The 13,881-nt window shown below is 39.0% G+C and overlaps 1 protein-coding gene across 1 annotated transcript in view; it reads left to right on the top strand.

Moving 5' to 3' along the window:
• cdh5 (cadherin 5) overlaps positions 1 to 13,631 on the top strand; it is a 30,552-nt gene extending 16,921 nt beyond the window's left edge. Inside the window, exons 12-15 of the mRNA XM_075480550.1 lie at positions 2,551 to 2,681; positions 2,831 to 2,945; positions 7,281 to 7,413; positions 8,468 to 13,631. Of these exons, the coding sequence (XP_075336665.1) occupies positions 2,551 to 2,681; positions 2,831 to 2,945; positions 7,281 to 7,413; positions 8,468 to 8,852 (764 nt within the window). The 3' untranslated portion in view covers positions 8,853 to 13,631. The remainder of the gene's footprint in view (positions 1 to 2,550; positions 2,682 to 2,830; positions 2,946 to 7,280; positions 7,414 to 8,467) is intronic.
• Positions 13,632 to 13,881: the final 250 nt, after the last annotated feature.

Raw genomic sequence — 13,881 nt, 5'->3', positions numbered from 1 at the left:
CAAAAGGAAAGAGAGACGAAGCAAATATAGGAGAGAAGATGAAAGAAGGCAAGAGGGAGAGATCAGGAGGGAGGGAGATGGGTTTCAAAGTTAAACCATTAAAAGTGGAGAGGTTGTACAAGGATATAGACTAAAACGAAGGATAAACAATAGAGTACAAAGAGGTAGGAACAAGAATAAAGAAAAAAGGAAGGGATGAATCTTAGGAGGAGGAGAAAGAAAAATGGAAATCCAAAAACAAATCAGTGAATGATAAAGACTTCAAGATAGAATATGTGATGGAAAAAATGAAGAGGGAGAAAATACCAAAAGAAAGAAGAAATAAGACCAAGACACGGAAGACGATTCAGCTGTAAAGCAAAGACAGGAGAAGAGATAATGGTAAGAAGAAAGAATGACATCATAAATGTCAAATGTTTTAAATGAGAGGTTAAAAAAGGGGGGATGAGGATTAAAAGAGGAAGAATGTGGAGAGAAGAGAAGGATAGCTGTTTGATAACTGCTGGTTGTCAGTTTGAACTTGTGTGCTCTTGAAAAATCCTCCAGCTACTCACAACACTTAATATACAAACTCACACACACACACACACACACACACACACACACACACACACACACACACACACACACACACACACACAACAAGATCTAGAAAGTGAAGGCTTTTAAAAAATTTACAGACTTCCAGCTTTTTAAAGATGGCAAAAAGCAGCCATCATCAGAGGAACCACACTGACACACACCCACTCCAAGAGTCAATGTAACTGCACAATAAAGTGACAGGACTTAGTGCTCCAAGCGGCTTTATCAGGCTCTCTGCGTTTAAATCCGACAGACTGAAAGAGGGCAGGTGGGACCAAAAACAAGGATAAAATGAGAGAAAAAGAGTAATGAGACGGAGAAAAGCAAAAGAAATCCAGACAGGACAGTGAGAAATTTCCAGAAATCCTGAGAGACAACAAAGAGAAGAAATCAAACAAAGAAAGAGCGGGAGATGAGACAGAGAAGTGGGATGAGATGAAGGCAGACAGATGCTGTTTTCATCTTTTATTCAGTCAGTTAAGGCTTCATCTGTACTCGTGTCCTCCCATCAGAAGACTATATGAAAGATGGACGCAGCCTCAGAGGCTGACGAGTGAAGATGTTGCTGGAGTGCCTTAAACTTGTATTCTATCTGGTCAGCAGGAAGTGAGTGCTTTGCTGAAGAAGTCCCCAAAGATTTCAGGATTATTTTTAACATCCAAACAGTTCGAGTGACTCTTTGAAGATAATTATCCTCTGGAGAGCTCCAACAAAAGCCACAAACCTGTGAGGGGCTTTTTGTTTGTTTCGGATCAGCACGTTCAGTAGAACCGCAAGCGCTGTTATAGCTTTTTAGTTAAAAAAAGAAGTCCCCAGTCTTTCTTCGTAATGACAAAAATAAAGGATCTTATGTAGATTAATCTGATTTGTCTGGACCAAATGGACAACAGGCTGGTATTTGGCCAAAAAAATACATTTTGGGGTGTGTTTTTACGGTTTGAAATCCTCTAATGTGGTGTGAAAAACATACAGAAAACAGTATGATTTGTAGTTAAATATATAAGTCAACAGAATTGTATTCCACATTCACTATTTTTAACATCCAAACAGTTCTAGTGACTCTTTGAGGATAATTGTCCTCTGGAGAGCTCAAATAAAAGCAACAAACCTGTGAGGGGCTTTTTGTTTGTTTCAGATCTGCTGTATAGCAGGGTGATATTCAAGTCAAAAGAATGTTCTGCTTTCCTCATCATCCAGTAGAAGGTAGAAGATCTCTGACTTGTGCTTAAAGTCTGATCTTAAGTCAGAATGTTGGCAGAAGTCAGCTTGTTTTTATTCAAACTTGCCCTTAAAAGTGGAGCTACCGTTTCTTTGTGTGAGAGCAGACGGGTCTTTCCTGTCATTGTGCTCTCTGAAATTCCTCCACACGTGAAATGTTTGTGGAAAACGGCTCTCCCGATCATCTCAACAGGAAACGTCTGCCTGCCAGGAATTTGACTGATGGCTGTATTGTTGGTCAGGCCTGTAGAAAAGACATCACTTTATGTTCCACAACATGCCATTAGTTAATTTCATCATGGCTGCTTATTACCCGCACTACCCACAAACTGTCCACAAACTGCATGAATATTCTTCAACTGGCATTTCTACTATGAAGGAGAGAAAATCATGTTGTTATCGGAGCATTTGAAACAGTTTCAGCTCCTTATGCGCAAGAATCCACATTTACAGGTTTTCAAATGTTCTTTTTGTAATGTTCCATTTTCTATCATCTTCAATGATTGAAATCCAAATAGCTCCAAAGTGACCGATTAACACAAATGTTCAATCTACTTTTAGGTTACTACTCTCTCCTCACTGTCGTATCTCATATGCTGTCTCATCTGTTCGGCGTGGTCTGTGTAAATACACATTAGAGGCTGAGCAGCTGAATGTTGGACCCCCTTCAAAAAAGAGGCAAATGTGTAAGGACAGTTGGCTGTGTTTTATGTGTCCTAACTGTGTGTATTAATGTGCTTCCCTGTGCAGACAACACAGCAGCCATAGTGGTGAAACAGGGCCCGTTCAGCCTGGATGACCCCAAGGATTACAGCGTGGATGTGCGCATCAGCGATGGAGGACAGCCCATCCAGATCAGCGTCACCAAATTGGCAATCAAGGTCTGTGTGTGTTTTTGTGTGTGAAAAAGTAAACTGCTTGAGATTTGTTCAGCTGGCGTCTTGTGTTTAGTCAGAAATGATTTTTAACGCAGTTATCCAACAGTAAATGTACTGATGGCTTAATTTCTGTTTTGTACCACCTATTGTAGTCGTGCCGGTGTGATGCGAGGCGGATTCCTACACACTGCAAAGCTGGGGCTCGGAGGATGGGAGTCAGTGTTCACGCCCTTATAGCCATACTGCTTTGCATTCTGACCATACTGGGTGAGTTCATTTTTTCATGTGTGTTTTTTTTTTGCTGCCTATTTTTCTTCCTTCTTGTATAGTTTCCATCTCTCTGCGCATTACTTTAGCAAATGTTCATTGTCGGGCTTTTCATCAAGGTGAAGATCATCTTTTCTCTTGCTCATCCTTGAAGTTACCAAAGAAACAAACTTTCTTTTCCAAGGCCACATTTATATCCTTAAGAGTGGCTTTACGGGGATTTCCACCTGTTTCCAGTTCTGTAAAACCTTTTTAAAAGTGTTAGAATGTGTTATTGCATATGTGGAAAAGCCTTTTGTGGTTCCGGAGGGAGCTGCACAAAATCTGATGAATTCCCCTAAGTGATGACACCTGAAAATGAAAAAAATCTGGAGGTGTAGAAGTAGATAGAGGTGGGATTAACACCTGTGTGGTCTGTTCCTCGTCACTGCTTGAAGCTCCATTACCTGCTACTAACAAAAAAAAACTGAATCTGCGTCAGAACTGTCAGGGGTCAAGTTGTTTTGCAGATAGTGTAGGTTTTTTTCTACAATAATAATAAGAAAAAAAAGATTAGTTCTGGGTTTTGAAGCATTATTTTTCCTGTCATATCTGCTTTGTGAACTTGATAATCTTATAGCAGTGCAATGAAAGACTGTGACTGTCGCATAAGCAGCCTGTCTGTGCATTTCACTGTTGTAATCGGCTGTAGAAATGTGAAATGCTTTCATGCTACATAGAAAGGAAAATCGGACACAATCAAGTTTGAATGCTGTAAAATTGCAAAAACTTTATTGTAGGTTTGCTGTGTTTACACAACATAAATGCTCTCTTTCCAGTCTCTGAATACTTGCCTTCACATTAGACAGTTTAAAGCAAGCATTTACAACCATTACCGTGTTCAGTGACAGGACACTGTTATCATAAAACATGTTTCTATCATTGAAGACAGTTGGAGAGCAATTCTATTGTTTTCTATTATTATATTACTATTATCAATAGTAATATTAAAAAATATACTATTTTCATATTCATAAGATTTTCTTTTTAAAAAGAAAAAAAGACTCGGCAAGCTCACTTTATTTTTTATTTTTTGGAACAGGATGTGTTGAATTGTAATTAAGCCTGAATCACAATCAAGCCAAGATGAAATGACTGCCTCATTTCCTGTTCAGGATTTACATATCAATGGTTAATCAAACAACACACAACATACATTCACATGCATATATGATGAAAGCCGTGCATCTGTGACATGTCTGCAGACTGAATATTTTTTTCTTACAGAGATGGTAGATGTGTGTCTTGTTTACAAACTGCTGCTGTTTGTCTTGGGGAGGGATTCACAAAGGTAGAATCAACAATAGATGCCAAAATCTGGTGCTCAGCGATTGGAACATGTGCTCAGATTCATTTTCCTTGCGTTGCAATGAATAAGATTTGTGTTTTTTTGGGGAACTTCTTCCCTCCTCATGCTGTTGGTTTTATAAATAATGCAGCGGCGGATGTGGAAATAATGCCCGTGGTCGTGAGCTCAATATTCTCTTTGATACCTTCGCCCCCTGCTCCCTTTTTTCTGGGGAAAAAGAGACACTTGTCATGTTGGATCAGAGGCACACTGGAGATAGTAGGCCAAACATGAGGAATCTGGTAAGAAAAGCAGTGAAGTTGAGAGGAAAAGAGTGGAGGAAGTTAATGATGAGGAGGAACGAGTCAGAGAGACATGTTGAATAAAATGTTGATCTTAGCTACAGGATGTGGAGAGGGGTGAAACCAGCAGAGTACAGGCAAGTGAGATGGAGATTTGATGTGGAATGAGAACAAATGAGTGACAGAGAGACAGAAAGAGGTTAAAGGAGGAAAGGAAAATGGTGGGAAAAGCAGAAGAAGAATAGCAGTGGTAATGAGGGGAGTTTATCAGCTCTTTAGGTGCCGTCTGCTTATCAAACACCACCAAACACTCAACCTATTAACTATTAATACACTCCTTCACTATCGTGCCTTTTCCCTTTCATTTTTTCCTTCATCTCCCTCTTCCTCTCCCTCTTTCCCTCTGGGTCTCTCTGTCTCTTTCTTTGCCTAACACCCTTCCCCATTCTATCTCTCTTTCTCTTTATCAAACACCCCCAAAGCAGGCTAGATTAACTATTTAATGCACTTGTCATTATCTGTCAGGGCCCAAAGCAATTTACCATGCTCCCCATTCACAGACATATTTTCTCACATGAAGTCAGGTTTGACACAAGGAAAGAAATTTTTCTCAGTCATCTCCAACAAAGACAGGGCTTCGTCTTTATTCTCTTGTCCCTCTAAGTCTGATATCTCCAGAGCTTATTAAACTGCAGAGCATGTGTTGTAAAAGATTAATCTGTTGGTTTCCCATGCAAACTTAAATTAGTCCCGCTCCCCCTAAACTAAAAGGCATGGCTAATGCTGCCAGTCCGCTGAGGGAGGAAGAGGTTCATATCTGGACCCATGCTTGGGACCTAATCTAATGTCAAGTGTACCCTTCTTCTCTTCCTTCTCTTCTGACCTCACTTCTGATTTCCTTACCCCAAAAGTCTCCCATTTCTTCCACTTCCTCCTCCCCTCAGCAGCTGCTTGCCTTGTTTGTTCCCCCTATCCTTTTGTTTTCTTCTCTTCCTCTTTCCTGCTTCCTTAGCCTTATCCACACTGAAATGAAGAGTGTCGGCAAGAAAAACTTTGCTGAGTTTCTCGGGAAACATTTTTTGTCCTGTGAAGTTGAACCTGGTTTATGACAACATCTCATAGGGTGTTCAAGTCCATAGTTACATGAACATGTTTATATATTCCCAATATGTATTGATAGATAGTGAAAATGACTAACTGTTTGCAGAAATAGCAACAAGATGTACAGATTTGGTGGTTGAGGCACAGGTGGCAACACAGATTGACTCAGCGGATGTTGACTGCTTGGAGACATCCACCCAAGAGAATTGGGATTGTTTTACAAGCAAACCAGTGGACTTTCCCCCCTGTACAAGAATGATAAAGCCGTACAGCTAGATCGGATTCCAAGATTACTAAAGTTTGGGAATAGATCTGACAGTGCAAGACTTGTAGCATGTCCCGTGAGGTGGTATTATCCTTTGAGTTTCATTTTGCGTTTGTTGAACAGTTAAAGTTTCCAGTCTCTACAGTAATAGTCACCAAAGATTTAGTCACAAATACTGGGCTGACGTGTGACTGGAGCATGATGAATGATTAGTTTGTTGCAGTCAAACAGTTTGATGTTGACCTATCCTGCTCCCCATTCTCAATAAGATTCATTTTGTCCATTAAGACGTGAATCGAGATTGTTTTTACACATTGTGGGACAAAAATGTAAAGTTTACAGGCTTTGTCCCTCATCATTCCAAGTGGTTTTGAATCGTTTCTATTTCATTCAGCACAAATTCTATCATAAATGAACAAGGAAATCAATCTAATATTTTTTTTTTGGACTTCAAAGCATCTATTAATTCCTTTGGGGTTTTCATATATACTTATATATGTGCAAAAAGGAAAATCTATATGTAGCCTCTTTCTGCTTTGGTTAAGATTGTCAGATTCAGACTTCAGACTTCTCCTACCTCAGTAGGAGATGGGATGCAGGCTGTGGCCTCTTCTGACCCAACCATTGAACCTTTTTGGCTCGTGAACATCATTCTGCTTCCATCTTTGTTCCTGAAAGGATTTTAAAGCACTATGCCACTTTTACACAAACAAACTTTGGTTGTAAACTTTTTTTTTTACGCAGACATTTTGTGTTTTAAGACTCCTATTGTTCCCCATCCTTTTTTCCTCTTACTTCCTTTCCTCTGTTTCACCTCTCTTCACCCCGTTTCTTGCTTTTTAGTTGTTTGTTTCTTCATCAGTCTCACACTCATTTCCACTTCCCTCCTCATGTTTGCCAAATCTTTCTTCCTGTTTCTTGTGCTCTGCCCTGTTGTCTCTGTTTCTACAGAGTTTATCTCTGCTCAGTAAATTCATTTTCTAGACTGAGGTGGATAGTTTAAAATCCCATTATCCTAGCACAGGCCATTTTTTATAGTTTTGATTCTCTTTCCTGGCCATTCTGTTTTGGTTTTCTAATCATTTCTCATGATTTTTAATTCTTTGATGGTCCAAGGATATGTGCAGTTACAGTAACAGTCTGTCTGGGCTTTTCACCAGTATGGTGATTGTTAAAGGCAGTCCGCAATGCTCATTTCAATCTTGGATAATCTTTTACACTTTTGTTCAAGAATGAAAATCTTTGTTTTAAGTTCTTCAAATAAATGTGCTTTTGAAGAAGAAATCTGTAAATCCTGAGGATTAATGTATTCCATCTCTCCTCTTCTGTGCTCTTCATAGTCATCGTCATCCTTTTTGTGATGAGGAAACGCTACCAGAAGGATTCTCTCGCCAACATGAAGAACAGCGGAGAGATTCACGAGCAGCTGGTCACATACGATGAGGAGGGAGGAGGAGAGATGGACACTAATGGGTATGTGGACGAAGCCGCGTGAAGTTTCTTTTTGTTTTTTTCTTCCATTTTCTTTTTTTTATTAAAATAAAAAGAACAGAGGGATGTAACAGAAATGTACATGGCATGTTGGGACATCAACATCAAATAAAATATTAAATAAAATAAACAGGAGACCGAGCAACCTTTTCCTTAGACAGTAGAGCTGTGCATCAGATTATGAGAAAAACTGAAACAAAACAAATAAATCCCAAGAGTTAAAGAAAGAAATAAATAAAAACAAAAAGACAAAACACCACCACAAAAACCAAATCTATCATTTTGTTAACTCCACGAAATCCGGATTAATATTATTATTAACACATTATTTAGCACTTCTTTGATAGCAAATCGTCCACTCTGACAGGTTTCGCAAGATTTGTCTCAATTTCTCATTCCTACAAAGTCCAGTTTATCACATAAAAAACATTCATTTGAATCTAAACTTAAACATAGTAGATAATCCTGCTCACTCTTCATATTAACTGCACTATGCTGTATTCTGTTAAAAGACTGATGACTAGATGAAGTAGTGAACATTCACAAAGTGCAGAAATACTGAAAATACACTAAAAAGGATGTTGATATTTCTCATTTCATGCTATTTTATTAGCAATACCAAGGGCCCTTTGAATGACATTTATCAAATTTGTCTGGCATCCACAACACCACAACACGAAAACACGAGAAAGTGCAGCCCTCCGCTCATAAAATTCTGATTGGCTTTTCTTATCAGCCCTTTTAGTGATGACTGATGAATTTGTTTAGAATGAATATTGGTTTTTAACAAGTGGCCGTGGCAAAAGAAAGCAGATAAACTCCCTCATATGTTGTCCAGTGTTGTCAAAGTTAAGTTTTTGCAGATTAAAAATGAATCAGAATCTTTGAGTGGTGCACTATTAGTTGTAACGACCGCAAGTTAATAAAAGTTGTTTGTAATTCTGGAAAGAAATCCACTTTGCTCATGGTCTAGTGATTCCCCTCTTTGGTGAGGAGCTCCCAACATATTAACTCAAAGTATTTATCTCTCTTCCAGCTACGATGTCTCAATCCTCACTTCTGCTTGCCATGACGGCTCCCTGCTCCGCCACCCAGACCACCACCCACACCCTTCTCTGTATGCCATGGTCCAGAAAGCCCCCCACCACACTCAACCCACCGCATGTAAGGGTGACATGGCGGCGATGATCGAGGTGAAAAAAGATGAAGCTGATCACGACAGAGACGGATACCCGTACGACACTCTCCACATCTACGGCTATGAAGGACCTGAGTCTTTGGCTGGAAGTCTCAGCTCTCTGGAAAGTTCTTCCACCGGTTCAAACTTGGATTATGACTTCCTCAACGAATGGGGGCCAAGGTTTAGGGCCCTGGCTGAGCTGTATGGTGTAGATGGATCTGACTACTACCATCAGTACTGATAGTGTAAACAGTGTGGATCAGAGGTCAAAAAGAGCCATAAATATACACTCACACGTTGGCCAAAAGCATGCAGGTAATTAACATATACATAAATACGGTTCACCCAAACAGCCGTGTTCTTCAGAGACTTCTTCAGCCCTTCAAACCCCAATCGAGAGGCTTGATTTTTTTTTTCCTCGTAGCAACAGCTAGCTTCAGTTATCATGTGTTATTCAGTGGATCCATTAATGTGTTGTGCCTGTTGTCTGTTCAGTCCCAGTCAGTGAATAAGAGATCCAGGTTGCTTCAGCAAGCTGAATCAAGGATTTTTAAAAGTGTTTTTATTTCTATTGATACTGCTTATTTCCAGTAAGGTTCTGGAAAGATTTTTTTTAAAGCAAGACACGGACACGACACCATCAGACGAAGTGACCAACTGCCAAGACGACTGATTGCTGGTGACGGCATGAGAAAGACATCGTGAGGATGCATTTGAATCCTACTGTAGTTATGTGAGTTGTACAGAATAAGCCTTTTACTTTACCTGCAGAGGACAAACAGGTGAAACTCTACTGCAGGCCTTAGCCAATCAGAGTTTATGTTGATGGGTTAATCAGGCCACTGCTGGCCAGAGAGATATTCCAGTTTCTTCAGTTTATCTGTTTATGTCTCAGCTCTCACTCGCAGAGTTTCATTCTCTTCAAAACCTTATATCTTGACCCAATGTTATATATTACAGACTCTCAATGTGCAGGCGAGCTAATTGCTGGCTATTACTAGAATCTTAATATTCATGATTACAGTCCTGCTGGGGATGCAAAGCGCTGCATATGAAAGTTTTTTTTAACCTAGTTTTTTTTCTGTCTTTTTCTACCGTTTCTTTTGGCATTGATGGCATTTATTTGATTTCTTTTTACTTCAAAGTGTCTGAAGTTTGTAAATCGTGGATAGAAATCCTCAATGGGTATATTGTGCTGAGAGGCCACTTGAGTTACAGCTCCAAGGTTTTTGAGGCATTTGATCCCAGCAAGATGCTGCTGTGCTTTATTAATCTGAAATACTAAAAAGGATTAGGCTGTTCAGCTTGAGAAAGCCTGCAGCGTGATGTCCAGCAGGTTATTTAGTGTCATGTTGATATTTTTTCATTTTTTGGATCTCCTGCTTAAATCTCCCTAAATGCAAGTCTCAACACAGCATCAGCTGTTTGACCAGCAGTCAACAGAATGCTCAGATAAAGAAGCATTTGAGGTCCTGAGATTTACCACCATTTCCTTTTTAAAGATGGAAACTTCACAGGAAGCCTGTATCCTGAAACCAGCCATCCGATATGACTGAGGAGTCGTTTTTCATGCGAGGCATTTTGTGCATTTTTATCTCCTGCTCTGGAGAGAGAAAAGACAATAGACCGTTAGAAAGGAAATGGCTCTGCTGCTGCTCAGACCGAATAACAGAGTGTTCCCAGGTTTGATTTGACAGAAGCCATCATCACAGTTATTGTTGTGATGAAAGAGGAATCCTCAGAGGCTACTCAAACAAAAGTAATTCAGACTACTCAGGAAGCACAGAGTTGTGAAAGCAGCCATTTGGGCTGGCACAATGGTTCAGATGTGACTTGAATAACTTTAACCTCTCATCCTTTTTGGCTTCTGTCAGGTCGTAACACCTCTGATAAAAAAAAACCCAAAACCTTTGACAATCTTCAGATGTTTACCCAGCAGAACCATGAACACAGGCTCGCTGACTGTGGGCTTTGCATTTCTAAACTGATGTGAGAGCCCATTGTTGTTCGACTTTTCTCCACGGTTTTGGAATGTCTTGTTTGCTTACTTTTCATCTGAAATTTAACAAGCGGCTGTGGCGTAAAAAAAGAGACAGTCTTTGCAATTCAAGAAAATCTTGAGTATTTGTTTTCTGTTTGGCTAAAACATGTGTGAATACACACAGGAGTTATAGGATGGCAACTCATCAAATGAATATTTCCTTTTAGAAATAAACAGACAAAAGAACAAATACTCATCTTTGATAGACTGGAAGATATTTAGAATCTTTCCATTACAAATTATTCAAGCATTTAATCAAAAGCACTGTCAAAACAGTTTTTTTTGTTTGACTCAGTTACAGCTTAATGCCGGTTAAATGGACCAGTGTTGTGAGTTTTGAGTTGACTAGTTGGAACAGCTCTTTAGTCTGGTGTACTGAATGTCCTCTGTGAATACTCTCGCTGTTGCTCTTCATTAGCTCGTGAGGTAATCAGGAACAACTGCTCCCCATGGACTGCCTGGCCCTGGTCCTGGCCCTACAGAGCACCTGGCCAAAAACAATTTATCACTCTCGAGCCTTTAAATAATAACTGCAGACCTTTTTGGCTTATTGTGTGAGTGAATGCCCTGGTAATGAGTTATGGCTTCTGGAGTTAAAATGTGATTCATAAAGGTCCATACAGGTAAAAGGTCACTAACTGTCTGTAACGACAACATATAAATCAGATTGTCAAGTGGCGCCCATTAATACAGCGCTGTGAACCCCACTAAAGATACAGCCACACAATAATGTGTCATTAGGATGGTTCCCTTGGTTTTAAAAATAAACATTCCAGTTTATAACATTTTAGTTTATTTATTCTGCTGTTTATTCGGTTTTGTTTGGACTTGGACTCGTGTCTTTAAAAGTCAGGCTTGTTTGGAATGTCATTGGATAAACGGTGGATACAATAGCTGGATGTATCCAGCTGAAAGCTGCAAGTTACTCACTCTCAGTCTTGCTCTCCTTGTTTGCCTCCCCGCATCTCCTCCACACTGCCGCCCTCTTTGTCCTTTAATCAGCTAAACCAAACACTGGACTTAACTTCCTGTCCATCTGGGGCTGTGCCCGCCCCTTCCTGTCCATGTTATCTCTCTGGTGAGCTAACACATTGTGCTCACTTCCTGTCAGCGCAGCTTGGGAAATGGCCTTGGGGGAGGAAGAGGGAACCCAACGAGGAGAAACACGGGATGAGGTTGAGGGTTAACATGAGAGAAAGATGAAGAGAAATCAGGTAGAGCAGTGACGAGTTTCCCATCTGAGCAGAAACACTTCAGAGCAAAAGGTGTGTGTGATGAAACACCGAGACAGCTCACAGAAAGTGGTGTTAACATCCTTTCACGTTGGCATCTCTATGAAGCAATAAAATATTTTTTAGAAGCCAAGAGTCGGATCTTGAAATTTGTACTACATGTGTCCAAGTAACAGCAGAAAAAGTCAGTAATGTAAGATTTAAAATACTTTGTTTTGCCTCTTTTTGTTGTGCTGGTAATTAAATTCAAGTTTATATATATATAAAAATAACAACTAAAATTTAGAAAAATACTTGAGAATGTTGTTCCAAAAAAAAAAAAAAAAAAAAAAAAACAGCTGCAGAAATTTAGAAAATATAAACCATTTTAGAACCTTTTTAGAAGATTTTTTACTTTTTTCCTCCAAGCCAATTATTGAACAAACAATAATTAGGGTCAGATAATGGACACCATCCTTGAGAGGTGAGCTTCAATTTTACTTCATTGTACAGAGAAATAGAAACTTTCTCTTATTTCATGCTCATTTCATGCCTCTAAAGGTGACAGTATTGAAGCTTTTTTTGTGTGTACATGATCATCATCGTGTAATTGCAGCTGTTATCTTCAAAATTGTGGATGTTAACAAAAGAAAAACCAGACCAGCAGACAGAGGTGCTCCATTATCTGAATTTCCTGATAGCAATAAGTGTTGAGGGAAGAATTTTCTAGAAATTTCACTAAACAATTTTATCCTGCAGTGTTTTTTCTTTAGGTCTGTTCTAAAAGTATATATTAAAATTTGAAACATGCATCTTCATGACAGAGAAATATATCAGTAGAACACATTAAACACAAAAACACAAAACAATAATAGTCATCAGACAATATTTAATGTTTCCAAAAGTGTCCTGTTGGTGTTGATCTCATGAATGTGTGCTGTGTGTGTTCTTTTATTAACGGTCCACGGAGACTCATAAGATGTAAACAGGGACTGTATTCTACATCATATTTGAATAATCTCAAAACACACAATGTTTAGGAGAGGCTGAACAATGTCATGCATGTTGAAATATTAGCGGCTGTGAGAGTATTTATTCAAAATGATTCAGCTTGGATTCAGACAGTTAAAATAATTCTCTCAGGGTGGGATCCAGGCAAATAGGGTTGTTTGCATTTATAGCAGCGAGCAAAGAAAATAAAAAAAAACTCCATCAAATTCAGGATATCTGTTTAAAAATTAAGTGATCTGAGTGTTTTCATCTGTGTTTTCCATGTCTGAGTGACAGATTTGTTTAAAAATTGAGTCAACTGTCTATCGGTAAGAAATGTGCCTCATGGTGATTTTTCTTTTTTTGCTTTAAATTACTGTATTTAACATGTTAAACTTGACATTTCTTTTTACAACTGCTATAATTAAGGAACAAAGGAGAATTTTCAACAACTGAAAGAAAATAACGTTGGATGAATGAATGTGACTTTCTGCTTGCGTGTCCACTTGTGTTTGTGACTGTGCCCGTGTACATACACACAAATAAGTGTTAAACCAGTAAGAAAAAACAACCACACATATACATTTTTTCTCTCCTGTAAATACAGTAGGGGTCTGCAAATGAGCAACACGTGCCTTTATTCTTGAAAAACAAAATGTAATTCATTTTTTGATGGTGAACACAATGTTTTCTACATTGTTTTTATGGTGTATAGCAGCTACTTTTTATTAACTGACATTTTTGTAAGTGTAAAATCAAAATAAACACTCCAATATGTCTTTGTTGTTCTGTTATTTGAGTCCTCCATCTGAAATGGCCACCTAGGTAATCTGTTAATACCTCTAAATACTGCTAATAAAGGTGTTCCATTAAGTGGGGATGAACGACTGTGATTGATTCCACATCAGAATAGACATCATGTTCAAGTAATTTGATTTAGAAACCACAAAGTCCTTATTAGGAGGAAGGAGGGGTGAGTGGAGCAGTTAAGAGCTGTGCTTTCATTCAGAGGCCTTTTTGTAACTCGA

Source organism: Odontesthes bonariensis, chromosome 2 (genome assembly GCF_027942865.1).
Source record: "Odontesthes bonariensis isolate fOdoBon6 chromosome 2, fOdoBon6.hap1, whole genome shotgun sequence".
In the NCBI taxonomy this organism is placed as follows: domain Eukaryota; kingdom Metazoa; phylum Chordata; class Actinopteri; order Atheriniformes; family Atherinopsidae; genus Odontesthes; species Odontesthes bonariensis.
Note: the sequence above shows the minus strand (reverse complement) of the source record. Positions and strands in the feature narration are given on the sequence as shown.